Source organism: Podarcis muralis, chromosome 16, assembly GCF_964188315.1.
Source record: "Podarcis muralis chromosome 16, rPodMur119.hap1.1, whole genome shotgun sequence".
Taxonomy (NCBI): domain Eukaryota; kingdom Metazoa; phylum Chordata; class Lepidosauria; order Squamata; family Lacertidae; genus Podarcis; species Podarcis muralis.
In genome coordinates, this window is record NC_135670.1 from 37,807,951 (window position 1) to 37,835,831 (window position 27,881).

Below are 27,881 nucleotides of genomic sequence, written 5' to 3' on the forward strand. Positions count from 1 at the left end.
GTTTTTCAATATGCTTATTTTTTATTTTTCTTACAGGCTCTGGATGTCAATTGTGTCACAAGACAGAAAACAGTAATTTTGGCAATGATAGGAATGATTATAATTTCCCAAGCGTGTTTCTGGCCTCTGAAGTGGCATCATTCAATACAAAGCTCCTAGGATATCTTTTCTGAATTTTCCAACTATTTTAGTGTTTATCCTCTTTTCTTTTTCCTTATTTGCTGCTCCCTGTTATATAGTCTCATGCCCAAGTAGAGAAGACAACATGGAGACCAAGATCCCGACAACAGTTCTTGAATATGAACTACAATTCCCAATTTCACAAATCAAAACAGGGCATTGACCTGTGATAATGTTTGTCCAGTACAACTGTACTCACAAGAAGGCTACATTTGAGCAATGGTCTCTCTCTATTAAAACACTAATACAGTGGTGCCTCGCAAGACGAAATTAAGTCGTTCCGCAAGTCTCTTCGTCTTGCGAGTTTTTCGTCTTGCGATGCACGGTTTCCCATAGGAATGCATTGAAAATCAATTAATGCGTTCCTATGGAAACCGCCTTCAGACCAGGTCCGGGGACAGTCTGTCCCCCGTCCTCTTCTGAAGGCTGGGGGGGGGGACAAGGGCTTTTCTTCCCACCCCCAGCATTTTAAAAAACCCCGGGACAGCGGAGGACTTCTCCGCTGTCCGGGGCGATCTTAAAATGCTGGCGGGCGGCATTTTAAAATCGCCCCGGGACAGCGGAGGACTTCTCCGCTGTCCGGGGCGATTTAAAAGCCCCTGGGAAGGCAGGCAGGGGGGACAAAGACTTTTGCCCCCCGCCAGCCTTCAGAAGAGGTCCTGGACCTCTTCTGAAGGCGGGCGGGGGGGGAAGTCTTTGCTCCCCCCTGCCTGCCTTCCCGGGAGAGCGGAGAAAGGCAGCGCGTTTCTCCGCTGTCCCGGACGGCTTTTGAAGGCAGGCGGGGGGGAGCAAAGATTTTCGCCCCCCCGCCCGCCTTCAGAAGAGGTCCATCGTTCCGAAGCCCGGCGGCGGGAGGAGGTGTTCCCGCCCCGTCGCCCGGCTTCGGAGGAGCCTTCCGAAGCCCGGCGGCGGCGGGAGGAGGTGTTCCCGCCCCTCCGCCAGGCTTCGGAGGAGGTCCGAGGACAGTGGGGAAGACGCGCTGCGCTTCCCCGCTGTCCCGGAGATTTCCCTATGGGCTGTCGTCTTGCGAAGCAAGCCCATAGGGAAATTCGTTTTGCGAAGCGCCTCCAAAACGGAAAACCCTTTCGTCTAGCGGGTTTTCCGTCTTGCGAGGCGTTCGTCTTGCGGGGCACCACTGTACTAAAAATCTCATGATGTGGACTTTCCAGTGAATTTTTAAGTGAGCTTAATAAACAGATGAACTTACATCCTCTCACTTTTTCTGGCCATTATTTGCTCTCTACTGGTCAGATCAGGCCTGAATAAAATTATGTAGCATTTAGGAGAAAAGATGCAACCCAGTAATCCAGCACTGGAGGCCAAGATGGAGAAGATCTCCACAGCCACCATGTATTTTCCTTTGGTGCTCAGGTAGGTTGGAACAAACACTGCAAAACACCAACATGCTGAAAGTGATAAATTTGGCCTCATTGAAACTGTCAGGTAATTTCCTGGCCGGAAAAGCCACAACGAAGCTGATTACGGCTAGGGAGCCCGTATAGCCCACGACACAATAAAACATGACCGCTGATCCCTCATTACAATTCAAGATGATTTTCCCATTCAATGAGTGCATGTCCGAATCTGGGAATGGTGGGGAAGTACTTAACCACGGGATACAAATGCTAGCTTGAATGAAGGTGCAGATGAGGAGAATTGAATTTGCCAGTCTTTTCCCCACCCATTTGCTCATCCCAGATCCTGGTTTGGTTGCCATGAATGCCAGAACCACCGTTACGGTCTTTGCCAAGACACAAGAAAGAGCCACAGAGAAGATGATGCCAAATACCATTTGGCGTAGAAGGCAGTTCCCTTCTCCTGGCTGTCCAATGAAGAGCAAAGCGGAGATGAAGCAAAGAGGAAGGGAAACGAGGAGGATGTAAGTCAGGGTCCGGTTATTGGCCTTGACTATGGGTGTGTCCCTGCGTTTCATAAAACTTCCCAGCACTAGAATTGTGATGAAAGAGAAAGAATTGGCTAAAGTAGCTAGGATAATCCCTAGGTTTTCTGTGTAAGAGAGGAAGCTTAGAACTTTGGGAATGCATTGACTGTGGTCCTTGCTGGGATACTGGTCTTCGGGACATTTGATACAAGGATCCATATCTGAGCGGGGGGGGAATGAAAAGCTGGTTATTTCTAGGAATTTACTCATTTTTACCTGGACAGTTATTTAAAAGAGTCAGACTGCCTTTATTGTCTTTTGGAAATTCTTTTAACTACTCCAAGGAAAGCACTCCCATTAGTGAGAATGAATTGTTCTGTGTTCACATCTTTCCATTTGAGTTTGTGGGTTGCAGTAGCTAAATGTTGTTCTGTGTGATGGAAAGGCGCCATGTACGTCAATTCAGCTTAACATAAAGAGGACTGGATCCGGCTTTCATCCAGGCCCACCTGCTGCACCTCCTTTGGCTACCCTGCCACCTTCACAATGGGGCAGGGGCTGGCAGAGGAAGAGGGGGTGGCAGGGGGTGGCATTTTCTCTTTTGCCTCACGTGGCAAAACAACCGGGGCCAGCCCTGATAAGGTATCATGCAAAAATCTGCCAGACCTTTGAAGAATGAATTGTTAAACAAAAGGAGATGGACTTCTGGCAAGCGATGGGCTGCACCTCACAACGGTTGGGAGGAATGTTTTTGCAAAAAATCTCAGAAACCTCATCAGGAGGGCTTTAAACTGACTAATGTGGGGGAGGGAGACAGTGCTCCTGAAGGTAGGAGTCTATCAATTGATGAAGATGATCATCCAAATGTCATAGACCGAATGGAGCAAAGAGCATGCAGACCTAGTGGTGGGAGGAGAAAATCCTTAAATAAGAGACACGGGGGAATGATTAATGGACTTCAATGTCTGTACACTAATGCGCAAAGCATGGGAAATAAACAAGATGAGCTTGAGCTCCTGGTACAGCAAACTAAATATGACATAATAGGAATCACTGAAACCTGGTGGGATAAATCCCAAGATTGGAATGTAATAATGGAGGGATACAATCTATTTCAAAGAAACAGACCAGACAAGAAAGGAGGAGGAGTGGCGTTATATGTCAGGGATGTGTATACCTGTGAAGAGATCCAAGATTTAGAACCTCAAAGCCAAAGTGAGAGCATTTGGGTCAAAATTAAGGGAGAGAAGAATAACAGTGACCTCATTGTGGGAGTTTACTATAGATCCCCAAGCCAAACGGAGGACATAGATGATGCCTTCCTGGAACAGATGGCCAAGCATGCAAAAGGAAGGGAGATAGTAGTAATGGGGGACTTCAATTACCCGGATATTTGTTGGATGTCAAACTCAGCCAAGAGCATAAGGTCAAACAGATTCCTCACTGCCCTTGCAGACAACTTCATTGTCCAGAAAGTGGGAGAAGCAACAAGAGGAACAGCCATTTTAGATCTGGTCCTAACCAATGTTGATGACCTGGTTAGTGGGGTAGAAGTGGAAGGATCACTAGGCGCGAGTGATCATGCTCTTCTGAAGTTTACTATACAGCGGAAAGGAGCAGCCAAGCATACTAGGACTCAATTTCTCGACTTTAAGAAAGCCGACTTCATAAAGCTTAGGGAAGTGCTGGGTGAGATCCCATGGACAGTAATACTAAAAGGAAAGGGAGTTCATGATGGCTGGGAGTTTGTTAAGAGGGAGATAGTAAAAGCACAACTTCAGGCAATACCAATGAGACGGAAACATGGAAGGTGCCTAAAGAAGCCAGGGTGGCTATCTAAAGAACTTTTAACTGAGTTAAGATTAAAAAAGGATGTGTACAAAAAATGGAAAAGGGGGGAAACCACCAAAGAGGAATTCAAACAAATAGCCAGCACGTGTAGACACAAAGTCAGAAAAGCTAAAGCACAAAATGAACTCAGGCTTGCTAGAGAGGTTAAAAGCAACAAAAAAGGCTTTTATGGGTATGTTCGTAGCAAAAGGAAGAACAAAGAAACCGTGGGGTCACTCAGAGGAGAAGATGGTGAAATGCAAACAGGGGACACAGAAAGGGCTGAACTCCTCAATGCCTTCTTTGCCTCAGTCTTCTCCGATAAAGAAAACAATGCCCGACCTGAAGAATTTGGAGCAAATGATTCAGCAGAGGAAACACAGCCCAGAATAACTAAGGAGATAGTACAAGAATACTTAGCTAGTCTAGATGTATTCAAGTCTCCAGGGCCAGATGAACTGCATCCAAGAGTATTAAAAGAACTGGCAGATGTGATTTCAGAACCACTGGCAGTCATCTTTGAGAATTCCTGGAGAACAGGCGAAGTCCCGGCAGACTGGAGGAGGGCAAATGTTGTCCCTATTTTCAAAAAGGGGAAAAGAGAGGACCCAAATAATTACCGCCCAGTCAGTCTGACATCAATACCAGGGAAGATTCTGGAGCAGATCATTAAGCAAACAGTCTGTGAGCACCTAGAAAGGAATGCTGTGATCACCAATAGTCAGCATGGATTTCTGAAAAATAAGTCATGTCAGACTAACCTGATCTCGTTTTTTGACAGAATTACAAGCCTGGTAGATGAAGGGAACGCAGTGGATGTAGTCTACCTTGATTTTAGCAAGGCATTTGACAAGGTGCCCCATGATATTCTTGTAAAGAAGCTGGTAAAATGCGGTCTTGACTATGCTACCACTCAGTGGATTTGTAACTGGCTGACTGACCGAACCCAAAGGGTGCTCATCAATGGTTCCTCTTCATCCTGGAGAAGAGTGACTAGTGGGGTGCCACAGGGTTCTGTCTTGGGCCCGGTCTTATTCAACATCTTTATCAACGACTTGGATGATGGACTCAAGGGCATCCTGATCAAATTTGCAGATGACACCAAACTGGGAGGGGTGGCTAACACCCCAGAGGACAGGATCACACTTCAAAACGACCTTGACAGATTAGAGAACTGGGCCAAAACAAACAAGATGAATTTTAACAGGGATAAATGTAAAGTATTGCACTTGGGCAAAAAAAATGAGAGGCACAAATACAAGATGGGTGACACCTGGCTTGAGAGCAGTACATGTGAAAAGGATCTAGGAGTCTTGGTTGACCACAAACTTGACATGAGCCAACAGTGTGACGCGGCAGCTAAAAAAGCCAATGCAATTCTGGGCCTCATCAATAGGAGTATAGCATCTAGATCAAGGGAAGTAATAGTGCCACTGTATTCTGCTCTGGTCAGACCTCACCTGGAGTACTGTGTCCAGTTCTGGGCACCACAGTTCAAGAAGGACACTGACAAACTGGAACGTGTCCAGAGGAGGGCAACCAAAATGGTCAAAGGCCTGGAAATGATGCCTTATGAGGAACGGCTAAGGGAGCTGGGCATGTTTAGCCTGGAGAAGAGGAGGTTAAGGGGTGATATGATAGCCATGTTCAAATATATAAAAGGATGTCACATAGAGGAGGGAGAAAGGCTGTTTTCTGCTGCTCCAGAGAAGCGGACACGGAGCAATGGATCCAAACTACAAGAAAGAAGATTCCACCTAAACATTAGGAAGAACTTCCTGACAGTAAGAGCTGTTCGACAGTGGAATTTGCTGCCAAGGAGTGTGGTGGAGTCTCCTTCTTTGGAGGTCTTTAAGCAGAGGCTTGACAACCATATGTCAGGAGTGCTCTGATGGTGTTTCCTGCTTGGCAGGGGGTTGGACTCGATGGCCCTTGTGGTCTCTTCCAACTCTATGATTCTATGATTCTATGATTCTATGATTCTATGGAAAGAGTCAAATAAATGACCAGTTAATTCAAAGGGGACTTTTGGTTTACTTTTTCAAGACACAACACTTTCTTAGATACTTCCAACAAAGATGCTTAGTGCATGCATACATTCTTCATTATGGTCCAAAGACCTGCGAAAACAGTTTCAAAAGTGGGCGGCTTTCAACAAATTAAAACACAATATGACATCAAACCTTAAAAACTTCCCCTGAACAGGGCTTCCCTTAACAAACTTTATTTGGGCAATTTGATTCCATTCATATGTTGTCACTGATGTTTTCTAGAAATCATACTCTGTTTTTTACCAACATTAAACATTTGAATGAATGACAAGATATAAAATCTCTTATACCACATAAGTCACTTGTGAGGAAGACATAAGAACTACTTCTTCGCCATACAACAAGAGTGAAACTGGTCTATCCCTCAGATATACTGGTCTACAAATGTACAGTATGAGGTGATACTAATATTGTTTTCATTCACATTAAACAATAGAGCCTGAAAACATTTTTGTCACCCACACCCAAAAGCTGGAGTACTACTTGGCCATTCCAAAGAGTGTGCTACGTGAACTTTTACTGAAGTCTTGTTGCATCTTTATAATTAAGTACAGCCACCCACCTTTTACACCTGTTTGCTATAATTTCTCCCATATGCATTCTCCACTAACCAGATCAATGGAAAATGCAAGATACAGGGACCATTTCTTTACATATATTGGCTTAGTCAATTGAGAAATTGATGCCATTTTGATTTCAAGATCTATTTACTGAAGGCAGAAATTTGGTATGGATTCTATGATGTAAGACTTAGAGAGACAAAATCAGCCTCTAAGATCTCTGGAGTTGAGTGATATTTCATTTCAGTGGGCAGACATGTTTGCTCAGCTCAGTGAAAAACAAATCCCTGGAAAGAGGTTGGTTTATTCAGCTGAAACCTTCTGATAATCTGGATCGTCTTACATCTCCTTAAACATGCAATCAGCTTAGTGAACAAGGAGAGGATCTAATTTCTCAGTATGAGAAGATAAATACATTTACCTATAGTAACTCAAGATGGGGGGAGGGCATTTAAAATGGACAGAATCCATACCCTAATTTTAAATAAAAAACACCAAACCAAAAGCACCTCTTTGAATATTTCCCATAATCTGACCCATTCAACCACTCAGTGTCTCAAAACCTCTGTGCTGGGAAGAGATGATCATAATTTGTGTGGCACAGTCAATCTAGTTAATTTTGTTTTTGCCCCTCAGCTTGCCCAAAATCTGAGGCATAAGTTTTATGCTCCTATAGGATCAGGCACTGTTGGGAATTAGTTCACATAACAGATGTTTTAGATTCATACAATAAAATTGGCTGTTGAAATAAATCCTCAAAAACAAAGTCATGCCTCATTCTTTATGTGAGTACAAGGCCAACATGAGATGGGGTCAACTGAATTTGGGGAGAGAATGCATCAAACACTCATACCACAATTCCAATGGCATTTCTATTACTGTCATATCTGATGAAATATGAGTAAGAGTCAAATAAAGAGATTAATCTGTATTTTAATTTATTTTTTCTTCCTTATCATTTCTTCCCTGCTGTTCAGCTCAGGCCTAAGCACAATGATGTAGCATTTGGGGGAAAAGATGCAACCCAGTAATCCAGCACTGGAGGCCAAGATGGAGAAGATCTCCACGGCCACCATGTATTTCCCTTTGGTGCTCAAGTAGGTTGGCACAAAGGACAACCAAACACTGCAAAACACCAACATGCTGAAAGTGATAAATTTGGCTTCATTGAAACTGTCAGGGAGTTTCCTGGAAAAGAAAGCTACTATGAAGCTGGCGGTGGCTAGGGAGCCCATGTAGCCTAAGACAGAGTAAAACATGGAAGCTGAACCCTCGTTACATTCAAGTATGATTTCCCCAATCACTGAATGCGTGTCCTTATCTGGAAACGGTGGAGAAGTACTTAACCAAAGAGCACAAATGGCAGCTTGGATGAAGCAGCAGAAGAGCACAATTGAATTGGTCAGTCCTTTGCCCACCCATTTCCTTATGCTGGATCCTGGTTTGGTGGCCATAAATGCCACAACCACAGTGACCGTCTTTGCCAATACAGTGGAAATGGCCAAAGAGAAAACAAGACCAAAAGCCATTTGTCGGAGAAGACAGATCACCCTTCCAGGCTGTCCAATGAAAAGCAAGGAGCACAGGAAGCAAAGGAGGAGGGAGATGAGAAGGATGTAGGTGAGTGTCCGGTTGTTGGCTTTGACTATGGGAGTATCCTTGTGCTTCAAGAAAATGCCAAGTACTAAAGTTGTGATGAGAGAGAGAGAAATAGCTAACACCACTAAGATGATCCCCAGATTTTCTTTGTAAGAGAGGAAGCTCACAATCCTGGGAACACACTGAGTTTGATCCATGTTGGGATATTGGTCCTCTGGACAATTGACACAAGCGTCTATGTCTGAAAAAGGAAAGAGGTTCTTAAGTATTTCAGAATGTTGACCAGCATCTATCTAAACACAAACAGCTATTTAAGCACTCCTTTACACTAGGTAATGCCAATCAAAAGCAATCAGCCACAAGAAGGTTTGAGGATGTCTATTTTTGTGTCCTTGCAGTTCATTGACAAAATCCAGGAGAAGTGACTCTTATAGAAAGTTTGTATAGAAAGTAGCCCACGGTACAAGTTCAAACTCACCTTAGTTGCTCCCTCCACTTCTGCCTCAGGACCCACCAACTACCGTATTTTTCGCCCTATAGGACGCACCGGCCCATAGGGCGCACCTAGTTTTTTTGGGGGGGGAAATAAAGGGGAAAAAATTTATTTCCACCCCAGGCACGAGGCTGGGGCGGGGGAAGCCCGAGCTTTCCCTGACCCCAGCCCCCAGAACAGGCAGCTCTCCGCAAGCCGCGGGAGCCCGGCGCTGGGCTCCCACAGCTTGCGGAGAGCTGCGCGAAGCTAAGCCTGGGTGCGCTGCGCCTCCCCGCTGTCCCCCGAGCTTGTGGGGCTGGCGGCAGGGAGAAGAGGGCTTCTCCCTGCCGCCAGCCTCCAGACCAGGTCGGGGAACCGAAGCTGTGCAGCGCGCCCCGGGCTTCGAGATACAGGCTGCTATCTGCAAGCCTAGGGAGCCCGATGGGAACTCCCGCGGGCTCCCAAGGCTTGCAGAGAGCTTCCTGAAGCCTGGAGAGCAAGAGGGGTCGGTGCACACCGACCCCTCTTGCTCTCCAGGCTTCAGCAAAAGCCTGCATTCGCCCCATAGGACGCACACACATTTCCCCTTCATTTTGGGAGGGGAAAAAGTGCGTCCTATAGGGCGAAATATACGGTACTCCTAGAAGGTTGCACAGAACAGGATGAGGCCCTGAGGATTCAAAAGGTTTCTCACCCTGGCTTTAGAGTTAGCTGGAACCAAGAGAGGACCTTCTCATTGCTTGGGAAATTGCTGGCAACTGAGGGGCACTTTACTCATTTTCCCATCTCAGATAGGTGTCTAATCATCCATCCATCCATCCATCCATCCATCCATCCATCCATCCATCCATCCATCCATCTACATTGAGTTATTACATTTATATCCAAGGAACTACAAGTGGCATACTTCGTTCCCTCCACTTTATCCTCACAATGTCCCATGAGTTGTGTAGGCAGCAAAATTGTGATTGGTCTAATGTAGGACTGCCATACGTCCGGGTTTTCCCTGACACATCTGGGTATTGGGCTGCCAAATGGCGTCCAGGCAGATTGTTACTGAATAGTCAAAATGCCTGGAGAAACCTGAACGTATGGCAAGTAGGGAGGTTGTTGTTGTTGTTGTTGTTTTAAGATCCTTTAAAAATCCTATAAAAGCCCAATAACTTTGACCATTTAAAAAAAAATGACAACAACTCAACAAGAAGATAATTGTTCCTGAAAATCCCTTTAGTTTTAGACTCCTCTGCATTCATCATCTTTCTCCAAACAAAGATAATAAGTAGCCTATATCTATCTATCTATCTATCTATCTATCTATCTATCTATCTATCTATCTATCTATCTATCTATCATCTATCTATCTATCTATCTATCTATCTATCTATCTATCATCTATCTATCTATCTATCTATCATCTATCTATCTATCATCTATCTCTATCTATCATCTATCTATCATCTATCTATCTATCTATCTATCATCTATCTATCTATCTATCTATCTATCTATCTATCTATCTATCTATATCTCTATCTATCTATCTATCTATCTATCATCTATCTATCTATCTATCTATCTATCTATCTATCTATCTATCTATCTATCATCTATCTATCTATCTCTATCTCTATCATCTATCTATCTATCATCTATCATCTATCATCTATCATCTATCTATCTCTATTTCTATCTATCTCTATCTATATATCCCATAAATTAGGTCATGGGAATGCCTGCCTCCCACCTTTCTGACTAGAGATCATTCCGTCTGGACACGGAGCACAATCATAGCAGCAAAACTTCTCTCCTTCCTTCTTTTTTCTACTGAAGCCAGGGTTGCAGTTGTCATTGCACACAGAAAGGGGCAGCGCCTGTGCAAAATCATATACATGAGGAACAATAGATTAGCCCTTTTCAGTCCTTCACCTCCATGTGATTAGACTCATGTGAGGGGCAGAGAGACTGAGACCAGTTGGCTCAGCTCCACAGTCGCCCATTTGTTAGCGATTCCCACCCCCATCTCTAGGTTTGATCAGTCTAAGACTCAGCCTTAAAGCTGATCATAGGAAAGACAATGCGATCTCCAGACTCCCCAAAATACGAAGTTGTAGAAAGAAGATAAAGATATCTTGAAGATAAAAGCAAGGCCATCTTTTTTCCTTCCAGAAATCACTACGTGATATTCTGTGACATTTTAGCAAAATAAAATATTTTACTTTCCAATGCTTTGTTAACAGGCTTATGTGACAACATTTTTCCACAAAGAAATTAAATGGCAGAGATGGCAAAAAGGATTCCTTGCTTTAATTTAAGGTTTGAGATCAATTTATGAGGTCAAGGATCATAAAGCATTAAATTTACAATAAGGCACCTCAAGAACTTATGGAATAGTGAGCTACCCAGAAGGGAACATTCCCCTTTCATATAGTCAAGAGTTTGCAGTTATAATTCACCTGATTAAAACATGGATGCCACACAATTTGCTCATCATTGATGGTTAACTCTTTGCCTGCTGGAACCTGAGGCTCCAGTCGTCCAACTTTCAATCTACTCAGTGAGCCATTGGGGAAAGTGATCCAATTGGTAACATCAAAACCTTCAACCAGTTCTCCATGTTCATCAAAGTGCACCATATCTCCAGTGCTGAGGTTGAATACAAGGCTCTTCAGAAAGGGATGGACCTGGAATATTGAAATATTTACATGGAATTAATGACATGAATAACTGTTCTTAGAGCAGTATATATGGTGATGGAGTATTTCCACTTGTCTATTATTATTATTATTATTATTATTATTATTATTATTATTATTAACATGAAATTAATTACATAAAGAACAGTCTATAGAGGGGATACATTGATTGAAAATGTCTAGCAAACCAGATCAGTAGTTGGGTTCCTTTTGCAGATATTTGGCAAGCTAGCATGACAGTGATGTTGACTCTGAGTAAATGTGCACCAGGTCAGGCGGGCTAAGTTCTGTGGCTCTTGCCACCAGACTTGGCTGGAGCTCATTGGGACTGGTGAGGCGAAAAGGCAGGAGATCAGTGGTAGATGGAGGCAAAGCAAAGAAGTTCAGAGTTGTCTTTACCTGCCATGGTTGCACATTCAGAAAGGCAAATCTCTCTCCTCTTGCCAATCTGCTATGTTTGGAGCTGGATTTGTATATGGAGTTCAAAGCATGTGCCACAGCATAGACAGCTTTGTAGACATTGTAGCTGTGACCAGTCATCTGTTTTTCATACAAAACCCCAGGGAGGTTCTCCAGTTTCTCCTCCAAAGAGCAGGGTTCTTTCTGCTCAGCCTCCACCTCCTGTCCATTAGATGCTTTCAGGGAGCAGGTGAAAGCCTGTTCCCAGACGTCCTGGATGAATACATCCTCTTTGTTCCAGAAGGGTCTTATCGTCTGAATGAACTTCTGGAACCCTAATGGCTGACTTGAGTGGACAGTGAAGGATAGAGTACCATGGAACATCTGTATTTCCCAGTCTTTCTGAATAGACACTGATGCAAAATCCCAGTGAGATGTAGCAACCCACACTTTACCCAGAGGTGGCCATCCCATTATTGGTCCTATAAATGACAATACTCTCAAAAACAGAAAGGATGGAGGTTCCCCATAAACCACAAATACATTAGCTTTTGTCTCAAACGCAATTGCATAACTTTCCCAGTGCTGTAAAGCCAAGCGTATCATCTCATCCAGATAATTCCATTTTTCTAATCTTACTATGAAATCATAGCAGATGCCATGCTCAAAGAGTAGTGGTAAAATTGTCTGTAGAAACTGGTCCCCTTTGTCATCATCCACAGCACAAAGTACAATCCATGTCCATCTGAAATGCTGAAGTAATTGCATAATTCCTGTGTGCTGTTTGGCTTCATTTGGGACCATCTGGTATAAAAATGGGAATAGCATGTTTGCATCCTGTATCGCCAAAAAGGATCCATATGTGAGCTAAAATAGAGTGTGTGAGGGGCTTTTTTATGGATTATGAGAGATTGCAAAACTATAGATTTCACAGGTACTTCAGAGACATAGCTTTCCCAATAAATGTCTGCATAGGTTCTTAAAGAAGAAAACTTCAAGTAATGTGGAAAAATACCCAGTAATCTGCTTCATTATTGATAATTTCTTAATGTTTCTCCTAATGTTTTTAAAATATGTAGTCCAGCCTTATAGAGCAGCAGAGAACAAGTATTTCCCTTCTTCTATGTAACAGCCATTTAAACAGCCATTTAAAGTACTACATTAACTTCCTTAGTCTCTTCCTCTCTGGAATAAAGTTACACTGTTCAGCCAGCCATTCCTTACATTATGTGTTTTCAGTTGTGTATTAGGTCTAGTAAAAAATGGGAAAAAAGAAACCATAAAAACTCAAATCCTTTATGACCTAGGCACAATCATTCCATTCCACTTCAATTTACAGATACTTGAGTTTTCTGTACAATTGGCTCTCAGCACTGCTTGGTTAATTCCTATCCAAACTGCCCTCTTCAATAAAACTTTGCAGGAACCTTGTCACAAGTTTATCAAATCAAGATAGTATGACCCATAAACCCATGCTCCCGATTTACCTGTGGAATCTTGTGGGTTGCTGAAAGGGTGGCCATATTGGCAGAGATTTCAGAGATGCATCCTCCAATGAGAGCTATCAGATTGTTCCACTTGTGACATTTGAAGTTGGGGACAAATCTATGCTGTGTGGAGAGCAGGTTGAGTGTGGCCTTGTAGGTCATCCTTGCAGTGTAGTAGCTATTGAGGACGCGGAACCCTAGAGAGATGTTGGATAAGACTTTGAGATTCTCATTGATTTCTTTGACAGCAAATGCTAAGGCCAGGATGTGCTGGTAGTTCTTTGGCACGGAGCTGTAATAAAATTACAACACAATGGACTGAAATGAGGAAAAAGAAGAAGAGGAAGAAGAAATGCTCCCTGCATTTAAGGGAGTTACTCTTTGTACCAATAAAAACTAGTAGTTGAAAGTCAATAGGTGTGGCCATGCCAACACAGTGTCCATAGGTGCAAGAAAGCCATAGAGAACATCACCTGAGGACACAGAGCCTCTGATCGCATCCCTTGCTCACTGCTTACTTCACCATGAGATGTTGCGAGTGGTTATGCCTCCCAGAAGTACATATAACTGAATAATGGAATGCGAAGAGCAAAGCTCTTTGCTCTGAATACGTTTCCAGGCTCTGATCTTCAACTGAGCAATTGAACAGAAAATGGAGCACTCAGAGGGCAGAAGTGGAGCAATCTGAGGGAAAAGCATGGGGAGAAAGTGATGCGCTGCAAGAGTGAGGAGAGACAGAAAAGAGCAGGAATTGTGTTCCACAGAGAAAGAGCTTGAAGGTACACATGTACATGCATTCACATCCCTCAAGGTTGAGAAGGAATCAGTGGCGTAGCGTGGGGGGTGCAGGGGGGGCCGGCCGCACCGGGCGCAACATCGGGGGGGGGGGCGCTCGCACTCGCAGCTCTCTGCCCCTACCTGGCTCACTCACTCTAGGGGGCGCAAATTACTTGCCTTGCCCCGGGTGCTGACAACCCACGCTACGCCACTGGAAGGAATGAAGTGTGGACAGAACAGAAATAGCGGGGCAGCGACAAGGCATGATCCAACATGTGAAATTCTTACTTACTAAATAACAGAAAGAAGCACAGAACTGTTTATTTCAGTGGGCATTGCAAAGGAAAATTTAGTGTACAAACAGTTACAGTAATAAGACAAACAGATACAGTAAGCCCACAATCTGTCTTCAGCTTTACATGCCTGACAAAAGAAAAAGAATTGAATCCAAAGGGGGTGGGTGTCTGGGGAAAAAGACTTTGGGAATCCCATCTGCCATTGAACCCAATTTGTTTTGGCCATACACAACGTTGGCTTTCAGCGTGATTCCCGGAACGTGACCCTCGTGTAAATTGGGGGCTTCCTGTCTCTGTCTCTCTGTCTACCCATATCACCCTTGCCCCTCATCTTGTCATGCTGAGGTTGAGTACCTCATACCTCTTCCATAATACTGAAGAATGCTTAACCCCCCCCCCTTACAATTGTATTGGGTTTCCATGAAGAAGAACATCAAAATATGAATCACAGTACTGCTTAATGACGCATTTTCAACCATTGCGGTCTGACTATTTTAGACTCAGTAAGAAGGGGAATAAATAATGTCTTACACAGGTTCATCAATCAGTATCTGTGAAGGCTGTTCCCTGAAAGACTGTTTATTAGACAAGTATATGACTTGGGAAACCATCTCTCCAATTACAAGGTCTCCTGGCTGGTAAAATTCGTGAGCAATAGGAAGAGGATCATCATAAATGCTGCAGTTAATAGAATGTGCCTTACATATAGTGTGAAGCAGAAGTAACAGCAGAAACAGCACCAGAAGGATCCTGCTCAGAAATCTTCCCCTCCCAATGTAGATTCCCATGTTTCCACTACAGCCTTATATGCAGATGTTATCAGTTTGGCTAACGTATCCTTTGAATAGGGGGCTGTTAGGTAATCTATGCACCAGCGCTTTGGTCTTTTAGTTAGCCAGCAAATTTTCTTTTTCTTCACACATTATTCCCAGGGATGGCTGGAGGTTGCTGGGATACAAATAATAACATTTTAGCTATTATTACTTCTTTTTAAAACAACCAACGGCAGCTGTTTAGTTATAAATTTCACTTTTCCTTGGTTTACAAAGAAAATAACCATACCCATGACTGTTACCCAAGAGAACATAAGGTACATTGTGGTGAGGCAGCATTTCAGTTAAACAATATGCTAAACTATGTGCTAAACCATGTGCTAAACCATGCCTAGTCAAGGAAGTTCACATTTCACAAAAAGAATGTTCCTTGAAATTGATGACTGCACAGAAGCATATCCAAACATGTAAAAGAAGAATGATGATACAAAAGACTGGCAGAGCCCTGGCTGTGCCTAGACATTGCTTTGAACATTAGCAAGTTGTTATGCCTTTTAAAAGATGCTATTGTTTTTTAATCCAAACAGAATGTGTATATCTACTATGGAAGAGGATGGAAGCCAGCAATTTTGACAATGATGGAAATAATTCCTCAGTGTGTTCTTCGTTTTTGCAGTTGCAACATGCCTGACCAAATTGCTAAAGCCTCTCCCCCCTGAATTGTACGACTATTATTGTCTTCCTTGAGAGATAATAAGTAGGCAGCATTGCTTAGTCCTGAGCAAGAGTTAAGTTTTCCCAGAGATCATTCCTAGTTGGCAGAAAATGAAGGTCTGGGTTTAAACGTAGAGTCAAATCTGAGTATATGTGAGATTCAGTTCTGTCCCATCTTGTCCCCCACCCTGAAGATGGGTTCATCTCCTTCATCACTTGACTTCCCAGTATTGTTTGCCCCCATATTGCTTTTTTTTTTAATTAAATTTTTATTGAAGTTTTAACAAACACCATAACAAACTAAGAAAAAAAACAAAAAACATGACATACAAATACAAAAGGATAAAACACGTATAACCTCAATTTTTGCTTTCTTTTAGCTTACTTTCACGACTTCCTCATACCTCCCCTTTCTGTATTCTAATTTCAGATTCAATTTTCAGCAAATCCTTACCCTACTTTTAAGTTAGTTTTAATGACAATTATTTTCTTCAAATTATCCCTTACTGCTTTTAACCCCTTAATAACCAATCCAACATTTTTCTAACCTTCATTAATTTTACAATATTTTTTTAGATACTCTTTAAACTTATTCCAATCTTCCTGCGCCGTATCTCTTCCCTGGTCATGGATTCTGCTCGTCATTTCCGCCAGTCCCATATAGTCTATCACCTTCAGTTGCCATTCTTCCACGGTGGGTAGTTCTTGCGTCTTCCAGTACTTTGTGATGAGTATCCTTGCTGCTGTTGTAGCATACATAAAAAATGTTCTATCCTTCTTTAATACCAATTGGCCGACAAGGCCCAGGAGGAAGGCCTCTGGTTTCTTAGTGAAAGTGTACCTAAGTACTTTTTTCAATTCGTTATAGATCATTTCCCAGAAAGCCTTGATCTTTGGGCACGTCCACCAAAGGTGAAAGAATGTTCCTTCAATTTCTTTACATTTCCAACATTTATTATCGGGCAAGTGATAATTTTTTGCGAGCTTGACTGGGGTCATGTACCACCTGTATATCATTTTCATAATATTCTCTCTTAAGGCATTGCACGCCGTAAATTTCATACCTGTGGTCCACAACCTTTCCCAGTCAGCAAACAAAATATTATGACCGATGTCCTGTGCCCACTTGATCATTGCAGACTTAACCACTTCCATATTGCTATCAATAACAAATTGATATTAGGGGTGCCATATTTCTAAAAGTAAAACCAGGACACCTACTTATGCAGTACAGTGGTACCTTGGTTTACAAACTTAATCCATTCCAGAAGTCCGTTCTTAAACCAAAGCATTCTTAAACCAAGGCTTGCTTTCCCATACAGCGGGAGACTCAATTTACAAATGGAACACACTCAACAGAAAGCGGAACATGTTCTGCTTCCAAGGCAAAGTGAACAAACCAAAACACCTACTTCTGGGCTTTCAGCGTTCTTAATCCAAGTTGTTCATAAACTAGGCTGTTCTTAAACCAAAGTACCACTGTACTGCAGCATGCAGACCTAGCAATTAGGAACAGAGCCTAGCCCAAGTAGCTTACAGTCAGAATTGGACTTCTGTGTACATGTCTGGGAAAAGCAAAAACCAGGATGCCCCAAGCCCCTCTTTTTTTTAAAAAAACCCTTATACATTACAGTCATATCTTCGTTCTCGAATGCCTTGGTACTTGTACGTTTTGACTGCCAAATGCTTAAAAGCTGGAAGCAAGTGTTCCGGTTTTCGAACGTTCTTTGGAAGTCCAATGTCCGACATGGCTTCCACGACTGAGTACAGGAAGCTCCTGCAGCTCCTGCAGCCAATTGGAAACCGTGCCTTGGTTTTCGAACGGTTCTGGGAGTCGAATGGACTTCCGGAACGGATTAAGTTTGGCAAACAAGGTACCACAGTACTAAGCTGTTCTTAAACCAAGGTACCACAGTACTAAGCTGTTCTTAAACCAAGGTACCACAGTACTATCATTCTGCAGCATGCATCATTAGCAATTTGAAAAAGTCTAGCCCAAGTAGCTTACGCTCAGAATTTGACTTCTGTGTACATGTCTGGGAACAATGAACAGGCTGATTTTCGGAGGTCACCGAAAATACGTATTTGGGTCCTAGGTAATTCAGTCCAGTTGCCAATGGCTCTCTTAGTTTTTCAAGTATGGGCCTTAGCTGTGGTGGCTCCCCTAAAGCGGAATACTCTTCCCAGAGAGGCTCGCCTGGCACCATCGTTACATGTCTTTATTTCGTTTGACATCTGTTTACTGAAGGCAGAAATTTGGCATGCATTCTGTGATGTAAGAGTTGGAGAGACAAAATCAGCCTCTAAGTGTGATCCAGCCCTGGAGTTGAGTGATATTTCATTTTAGTGGGCAGACATGTCTGCTCAGCTTTGTCAGTCAAAAACAAACCCTTGGAAAGAGGTTGGTTCATTCAGTTGATAATAATCTGGATCTTCTTACAGCTCCGTAAACATGCAATCAGCTTAGTGAATAAGAAGAGGGCTTTATTTCCCAGTATGAGAAGATAAATACATTTACCTACAGTAACTCAAGATGGGGGGGGGGGGGGAGGTATTTAAGATGGACAGAATCCATACCCTCATTTTAAAAAAACAAAAAACCCCAAAAGCACCTCTGAATATTTCCCATAATCTGACCCATTCATCCACTCAGTGTCTCAAAACCTCTGTGCTGGGAAGAGATGATCATAATTCTCTTGGCAAAGTCACTCTAGTTAATTTTGTTTTTGCCCCTCAACTTGCTCAAAATCTGAGGCATAGGTATGATGCTCCTATAGGATCAGGCACTGTTGGGAATTAGTTCACATAACAGATGTGTCAGGGAACTGCCATCGGAAGGACAGGAGGTGGAAAGGCTCACTGAGGTTGAGAGAAACGTAGCAGCTGAAGAGGGAACCAGTAGGGGGAGAGAAGGGACTCCAAGGGAAAGTGAGTCGGAGGGATGGCTCAGAGACACTTCCAGCGAAAACAGTGGGGAGGTCTCAAGACCTCCTATAGGGACACCCACTCCTCACCGGAAACTGTCACGCCGAGAGTCCAGAAGACGTGTTTCCGTTAAGGAGCTTTTATGTTGGAAGAGATTCCGAAAGCGACCACTTTCGGATTCTGCTAGCGACTGACGCAGCCATGCCGGAGGGGCTCCGTCGCAGGCAGAGGTTTGAGAACTTGAGCAAACTCTGAGGGACTTGCAATTTTACGCACAAGCAGCTCATTATCCCATCACAGCAATCCGAAAGTCTCTGTAAGCAGCTTGTGCAGGGAGAGGCATCATGAGCAACCCAGCCGAAACCGGAGGAGCAGGAGGAGCTGGAGCCGGTCCAAACCTGGAAGAAAGGTACAGGGTGTTGGAGGTCCAGCTAGCGCTGCAAACGGCACGGCTCGAGGAGAGGAGGGCTCAGGATGCAGAAAAGGGAAAAACCACCCCGCTCGCCAGAAAGGTGCCAGGATTGGTGCAGAAGTTTGGGGGGGATCCCAGGAACTATCATGCCTTTAGAACAGAGATGCAATATGCTCTCAATCTGCAGTTTGATGACTTCCCCGACGAGGAGTCGCGAGTGGCTTTTGTGATTGGCCATCTCGAAGCGGCGGCGAAAGACTGGGTCAGGCCCCTGATGGCAGTGAATAATGAGATCCTAAAGGATACGCGGAAGTTTTTTCGTGCCATGGACCTGATGTTTTCCAGCGACATTGAGCAGGGAGTGGTGCGAAGGCAGTTAATGGCTTGCAAACAGGGGAGCCGATCTGTCCGTGAGTACTGGACTGAGTTTACCATGCTGATCCATAAGTTGGGGTGGGACCTATCGGCGGAACCCATCCAAATGCTTTTCGAAGAAGGGCTTTCTTCGGCGGTGAAAGACGAACTTTCCCGGGCGCCCAGGGCGGAGTCTATGGACCAGCTGACCAAATCCGCGCTGACCATAGGAGCACGCCAGGAGGCGAGGGCTTTGGAAAAGCGGGAAGGGAAAGGGGAACGTTGGAGGGATTTCCGCATTCCAGACATTCCAGAGCCACCTTTCCCGCTGGCAGAGCCGATGGAAATTGGAACAGCGCGGGCGCGCGCAGTTTCAAATCCCAGTGAAGGGCGGAAGAACTTTGCCCACTTGACGGCTCCCATCACCGACTGCCTCAGCAGCAAGAAGAAATTTGTTTGGACGGTGGAGGCGGAGCGAGCATTTGAAGAACTGAAAAGGGCATTCGCCTCGGAAGAGCAACTTCTGCATGTGGATTTACAAAAACCCATGAGAGTAGAAACCGATGCGTCAGACCGGGCGGTAGGGGCGGTCCTTCTTCAACCGGGGAGGAGTACGTCGGAGTGGAGACCGTGTGCCTTCTTCTCGCGGAAGCTGAATAAATCCGAGAGGAACTACACGGTGTATGACCGGGAACTACTCGCCATTCACGAAGCGTTCCGGAGGTGGAGACATTTATTAATTGGGGCACAACATAAGGTGCAAGTGTGCACCGACCACAAGAATTTAGAGTATTGGAGAATGGCTCGAGTGCTCAACCAACGACAAGTGAGATGGGCACAGGAGTTCTCCAAATTCCACTTTGAAATTCGTTATGTGCCAGGCCCAGAAAACGTCAGGGCGGACGCTCTCTCTCGTAAACCTGAGTATTTGGAGGGGGAGGGGGCAATCGAAGAGAGACATGTCATCCCTGAGGACCGCTGGGTGTGTGGGGCGGCGCTGGTGGGGCAACGAGAACTGGTAGAGGAAACGGAAAATGACGAATATGCCCAGGATAAGCTCAGAGGTCTCAGGGGGGAGGGCGAGAGCCCCGGGGGTTTTGAGGAAAGAAATGGGGCATTGTATTACAAAGGGGCACTGTATATACCCGAAGGTGAATTGAGGGGGAGAGTACTCAAGCAGTTGCACGATAGCCCCACGGCGGGACATTTTGGGCAACACAAGACCATGTGGTTGGTTACCAGGGAATTTTGGTGGCCCAAGGTGAGGGAAGATGTAAGGGAGTATGTAAGAGGGTGTGACCAATGTCAGCGAGCCAAAGGGGAAAGGCGGGCGCCGGCAGGGTTATTAGAACCATTACCCACGCCAGAACGGCCTTGGGAAGCGGTATCGATAGATTTTATGACGGATCTGCCGAAGTCCAAGGGGAAAACAGCCATCATGGTAGTAGTAGACCTGTTAACTAAGATGTGCCACTTTGTAGCATGCTCACATGCAGTCACAGCGGAAGAAACCGCGAAGTTGTTTGTAGAACACATTTTTAGGTTGCATGGCGCCCCCTTGAGGGTGATCTCAGACAGAGGCAAACAATTTACGTCCAGGTTCTGGAGGAAGCTCATGAGCTTGCTGCACGTGGAGGTCAATTTTTCGACTGCCCGACACCCTGAAACCAACGGGCAGGTGGAAAGAGCAAATGGTATCGTCCAACAATACCTGAGGTGTTATGTCAATGACAGAGAGAACGATTGGGTCGAAAAGTTGGCGCTGGCAGAATTTGCCTACAATAATGCGGAGAATGTGTCTACAGGGATGAGCCCCTTTTTGGCTAATTACGGGTGTCACCCCAGGGCATTTCCAGGGGGTGGAGGGGAGAGATGGAGCGTCCCAGCGGCCGAACATTTTGTAGAAGAGATGGAAGCGATCCATCATCAGCTCCAGCTCAACTTAGAAAGGGCCAAGGAACAATATAAGAAGCAGGCAGACAAGAACAGAAGGGAAGGTGAAACCATAAGGGTGGGGGATCAGGTGGGGCTGTCAACCCAAGGGTTGCCTTTCAAAGGGGGTTGTAAGAAATTGAGACCCAAAAGATTGGGACCCTTTGAGGTCATTCAGCAGGTCAACCCAGTGGCTTTCAAACTCCGGTTGCCCAACCACATGAAATTGCACCCAGTGTTCCACAGGTCGTTACTGTCACCGTACAGGGGGGGACGTGAAGGGGAGCACGCCAGGGGACCCGCTTTGGAAGAAAGGGAACGCAGCAACCATGTAGCGGAAATCCTCGATTCCAGGTGGAAGGGAAATCAGGTGGAGTATTTGGTGGCGTGGGAAGGGGAACCGGAGTCAGAAAACACCTGGGTGACTGCAGGGGATGTCAGTGACGAGGTTTTAATAGAAACGTTCCACCAAAGGTTCCCGAGGAAACCTCAGCCTGTAGCAAGGTTTAGGAGGGAGTATTTCGGCACCACCGACGAGGAAGAGGAACTGGAAGGATTCGCGGAATCGGAGTTGGAAGAGGGAATTGACTCCGATGACGAGGAGTACCGGGAGACCAAGGACAGCAACAAGTGGAGGGAAGTGTTCGAGACTTCGGAAGATGAGGGAGGTTCTTTCAGGGGTTTTGCCTCCTCACCGCCCATAGAGGAGGGGACGGGAGGGGGTGAAGGGGGCCCTGGAGGGGAGGTGGATGTCAGGGAACTGCCATCGGAAGGACAGGAGGTGGAAAGGCTCACTGAGGTTGAGAGAGACGTAGCAGCTGAAGAGGGAACCAGTAGGGGGAGAGAAGGGACTCCAAGGGAAAGTGAGTCGGAGGGATGGCTCAGAGACACTTCCAGCGAAAACAGTGGGGAGGTCTCAAGACCTCCTATAGGGACACCCACTCCTCGCCGGAAACTGTCACGCCGAGAGTCCAGAAGACGTGTTTCCGTTAAGGAGCTTTTATGTTGGAAGAGATTCCGAAAGCGACCACTTTCGGATTCTGCTAGCGACTGACGCAGCCATGCCAGAGGGGCTCCGTCGCAGGCAGAGGTTTGAGAACTTGAGCAAACTCTGAGGGACTTGCAATTTTACGCACAAGCAGCTCATTATCCCATCACAAGATGTTTTAATTTTATAGAATAAAATTGGTTGTTGAATTAAATCATCAAAAATGAAGCCATGCCTCATTCTTTATGTGAGTACAAGGCCAACATGAGATGGGGTCAACTGAATGTGGCACTATCATTACATGTCTTTAGGCACCAGGCAAAAATATTCCTCTTTACCAGGCCTTTGCCCATTAAATAATCGATTTCTTGTTAAAGCTGTGCAGAGGGGGGCTGTTATTATTGTATTATTATACTGCCTGTTGTTACTCTTTTTATTATGTTTTTATTACTGATGCTCCATAAAATGTCTTCTTAATGTTGTACACTGCCCTGGGATCTTTGGATAAAAGTCAGTATGTAATCAAATAACAAACAAGCAAGCAAGCAAGCAAGCAAGCAAGCAAGCAAGCAAGCAAGCAAGCAAACAAACAAACAAACACTCCCCCACCATCCGCTGGTGTGCACTTCATTCTTCCTTTCTGTAGGGTTTGGGTGCATCATCTCGTTCTCGCTGGAAACTCAATGGCACATCTGAACCAAGCAGATTGAACGCCTTGCACATCAGCTGGTGCAGTGTGTGTGTGTGTGTGTGTGTGTGTGTGTGTGTGTGTGTGTGATGCTTCCTGCAGTATTTGGAGGAGCCAGCCAGTTCCCAGGTGGGACTCACTGGCACCCCAAAACCAAGCAGGATTGCAACCTCCCCCATCAGCTCATGCAGGCAGAGTTTGATCTTACTTTCTGCAGTGTTTGGCCATGGCAGCCAGTTCTCAGTAGGAAGAGGGGAGCATGACGTAACCAAGTACAATGAAACTCCCTGCAAGTCAGCTGATGTTGGGGTGGGAAGGAGAGCTTCCCCACCATCTCCAACCTAACTTCCTACAATGTGCTCCGCCTGCTCCAACTAAGCCTGCCCATCCAAGCTGAATCCTGTCACACACACACCAATTGTCCTGATTTGAACAGGACATCACTGATTGACAGAAGCCGCCCTGGCTTCTTATTCCAGGAGGAGGTGGGGAGAAAGCCCAGCCAGCAAAGTTGAATGAATGAATGAATGAATGAATGAATGAATGAATGAATCTTTATTGCGTCAGCCATCGGCCATAGCAGTAAAACAACAATATGATATGCAAAGAATAGAAATAAAAAGTCAGTTATATAAAATACATTTTAGGGTTTTGAATCAATAGTCAAATAGTGGATCTTATTCTAATTGCCCCAGCTAAAAACCTTGCAGCCTTTGCTGTCACCTGCTCGTCTTGATCTGCCAAGAGAAAGGACACTGTGGTAGTGGCTGTGTGACCCAGAATGGACAATACAATCTAATGCAGGTATCTAATGCTCGTAGGTCTGCTTAGCCCCACTGAAATTAGTGCACTCAACATAATCCTGCTCATTTATGTGACTGGGTTTACTCTGAGTACAACTAGCAACGGATACAGCCTGTGAATCAGGGCCCATGGACCCTGGGGCTGTGTTTTCCTCACCCTTGACCTGATGCATTAAAGGGACAGAATTAAACATTTCATGGCACATGACCTTGGACTTGGGCACATAAATAGGAGTGGCCTAGCTGGATTGCAAGAAACAGTGAACTGCTTTGGCAACCTTTCATAAAACTCTCTGATCTGCGTTAAATCAGCCCTCTAAAGTTCAGTTCTGCCTTGGTACGTGCACTAGTGTAAACCTGTATAAGTGAATGCTGTTCTTGTCATTTGGAGCGAACTCTCCAGGGGTATCTCCCAACGGCAAACACTGTGTCAAGACCCTGCAATTAGAGATAATTGACGGAGAGCCCTTACAGCCATCGCATATGCTACATACAGGTGCAATTTTCACAGATCATCATTATTCCTGATTATTCAGTATTACAACTAACCTTAAAATAGCATTTGCTATACAGTTTTCTGTGCTGCATTGTAAACAGCGCTTTGACTTTTACATGGTATTAACTGTGACCTGTGTTTACCCGGACGCTGTGCTTTCCACCTTGTGCCAAGTCCCAAAAGGGCAGCAAACCAAGACAAGGCTCTGCAATTAGCTGTAATTTTCACAGCAGAAAGCCCAATTAAACTTGTCAGCCAGGATTCTAATTATGAAGCAAACTTCAGCAAGCAGCTGACAATCAAGAAGAAAGAGAGAAACCCGCTCTTTTCTCTCCTCTGCTGTCTGCCACACTTTAGTTTAATCATATCAACAAGCAAATATCTAGCTGGGCCCAGAAACACTCAGGCAGAGCTGATCAACACGCACAAACTGTTTCTCACTTAACAAGGCAAATATCCTATGTGAATCCCACCACAATGAAATGCTTATAATTTGAACACTAGGTTTGGACTCATCCATGAACGTATCCATGAAAAGTATTGGGAAACTTCTTCTAGGCTGGGATGCTGCGGCCAGGCTGCTGCCCAGTGCCAATGATCTGAAGAATGCGGCTCTGCCATTCAAGCTATTTTACTGGCTGCCAGGACATTTGCACACACAATTCAAAGTATCCATAAGCCCCGCTCCGTGCCCAGAAGCGTTGTGGCCCATAGAGTGCAGCAAAATACTGGGTGAGGTTTTGCCCAGTATCTTCTCTGTGTGATGGGCTAATGGGGAAAAGCTGTCCCATAAGCCCTTGCTGCAGAGGGTAGGGCAGGCCTATATAAGGCTGTTTCCCCTGGAGCTTTCAGAGCTTGCCGCCTGCCCACCCTCAGGTTAGAGCCTTCACTGGGCAATTTTGGGTAGTTGGTTGACAGGGCCAGAAAGGATTTTATTTTCTCCAAACGTGATTGGCTCCCCCCCCCCCTTTCCCTCAGTGAAATTATGCCTTTCCTTTGTTAGGTTGAGGATGGAAATGGCATTGGTCAGCATCAACATAGTATAGGGGGTCCCCCCTAAGGGTCCTGAGGGGCGGATTGATCATGGCAAACCCAAGCGTGGTTTCGGTATCTGCCTGGTTGGAACCTGCACCCTGGTCCTCAAGGGAGACCTTGCTTGCTTGGCCTGCACCACGGCAAGGTTCAACACTGGCCGACTCCCGTTTGGAGTGATCCAAACCCAGCGGATCCATTCCATCAACACGGGGCTTGTGGAATGATGAACTGATCCTGGGACCCAGTGCCATGCCAACCCTTGCCCTGCCCGCTGCTGCCAACAAAGATTTGTCCTGATTTTATCCCATCACCATTGTACAGTCTGGTTATTTTGCTGCTTTCATGGGCCACATATTGGGCCTGCCTGGGCAATGATATTTAATGTTCTGAGCAGCACAGGACAGGGATTTTCGAAGGACCGCCTCCTCCTAGATCAACCTAGTTGCACAATCCCACCCTTTTGACACCATGACTGCAAGGTGGTTTTAAGAAGTTAACACTCTGTGCTGTGTGATCTTGAGTACACAACGGAAATTTAATCCCATGCCTTTATCTAGGTCATCATCGCTGAACATATGTGTTCCTTCCGCTTTGGGGTAAGGTGCAGATTTACACACCATCACCTAGTAGGATTGCCATCTTTTTCTTCTTCTGTGCCCCATGTTCTCTTCTTTTAGCTGTATCTTGACCTTCAAGTATTGCAGGTGACAATGTTCATGAAAAACTTCACCTCCTGATTTATATATAGCACACACAACCCTTAATATCACAGAAACATAGGTGCCAACTCTATGGCTTTGAGGACGCCTCAGCCCCTACCCCAAATATACTGGGAGCTCCCCGCTATCTTGAGGGGCCGAGCCTTGGCAGGACTACCAGCAGCAGGCCCCATTGGATCTTTCTGCGGCAGCAGCAGGTCCTGTTGGGTCTCACTGGGCCTACTCACAGTCTTGTACTTGGTTCTCGATGTCTTCTAATTTTTTAAGTTTAAAACAAGCATCAGCAGAAGTCAATATATCTGTATAAGTGCCCCATTTCCTTTCCATATTAATTTCCTTTAGGGCATTTGCTTTGATGAGGGATAGCCATAACAATGTTTTTCTTTCTTTTTCTTAAAAAAATAATTTTTATTAAGTTTCCATTTACCAAATTAAACATATCATACCAATTAATCCAAATTATAACAATACACATCATAAAATCCAAATGTTTTCCAAATTATAAATTTTTGTGGGGGATACCCATGCTTCTTGATCGGCAGGAGTCCAATCATCTAATATTTCTGCTGCCTTCCCGTTTACAATGATATTTCCAGTCTCCTCTTCTCAATCCTTGTTACACATTTTCCTTTTAATTCACCTCCAAGTTATCTCTGCAAGTGGATTGAAAGAAACAGTCCTATTTATATTTCTGTGTGGACTTTGTATTGCTTTCTCGTGAATCACTCTCATAAATCCAATAGTCCAGGCGTTCGATCAGGCAATCTCCATCTTGTTCATTCCGATGAAATACAGTCTAAATGTCTGCTTGTTAACTTTCCAGACCTGCTGCATCGTAAATTAGTCTTTTCCAGGAGGGGTTGCCCTTTCAAATTTATGACCCCAACCTGATAGGAGATCTCTGGCTCGCCCTCCCTAAGACCAAATATCTTGCAACAAAGGTTTGCCTTTCCATGTCGAATATTATTTCTTGCTGCGTCACAGAGAGAGCCTTTCTTCTTTCCAAATCTTGCACAGAGTAAAACCTTTAATTCATATTATTTTCCCCCACACAGTTCATTTTTAGTCCCGCTTGCAAATTAGTTGTTGTGAGAGATCTTCTAAGGGGGAGGGTTGTTAGGTAATCACATTGGAAAAAAATAAAAAGTCTCCCCCCCCCCTTTCCGTTCCATTCCACCCGTTCCACATACCATCATGTCTGCAATTCTTTGGTGTAATCCTCCTGTTCCTTCCGTCCCAATCTTCTTCATCTCAGTGGTAAAATTTACTAGCAGATAAAAACACTCCTGACCTCTCTTGAAGCATGTGCGTTTACTTCTCCAATTTTTCCCCCTTTTAAGTAACGCAGCTAGTTTCACTCCTGGAAGCAGCTTTGGAGGAGTTCCGAGACCGGCACGAGGGTTGTGTGCCCAGTGCCTCGCACCCCCTCCTTCTTCCGAACTCGGGAGTGATTTATGGCAACCGCTGGCAAAAACAGCCCCTGGGAAGATGAGGGAGACTGATTTACTCCCCATAATCAGCCTCAAATTACCTCGTGCGAGCTGGATAGATGGTATTATCCGCCATCTTCCAAGGCGCATTTGACTGCATAACAATGTTTTTCTTTCCAAAAAATTCTTATATCTCACCCAAACACCATACAGACCCTTTCTTATTCTCTTGACCAGTGGTGCAGTGGTGAATTCTGAAGTTCAGGAGTTCATTGTGACAGCCCCAAAGACACACCCCAAAGGTTCCACATTGGTTGTCTCCGTTGGAGGTGATGAGTGTGAAGAAGATCAATATGAGGGGGAGGTGGATAACATATGGGAGTTTA

The 27,881-nt window shown here is 44.9% G+C and overlaps 1 protein-coding gene across 1 annotated transcript; it reads right to left on the bottom strand.

Moving 5' to 3' along the window:
• Positions 1–7,441: 7,441 nt before the first annotated feature.
• LOC114587009 (vomeronasal type-2 receptor 26-like) lies at positions 7,442–27,631 on the bottom strand. The gene is made up of 4 exons (XM_077920681.1): positions 27,597–27,631; positions 13,154–13,445; positions 10,319–10,445; positions 7,442–8,343 (listed from the first exon to the last, which is right to left on the bottom strand). Exons 1-4 carry the CDS (start codon positions 27,629–27,631, stop codon positions 7,442–7,444), a joined length of 1,356 nt encoding a protein of 451 aa, XP_077776807.1.
• Positions 27,632–27,881: the final 250 nt, after the last annotated feature.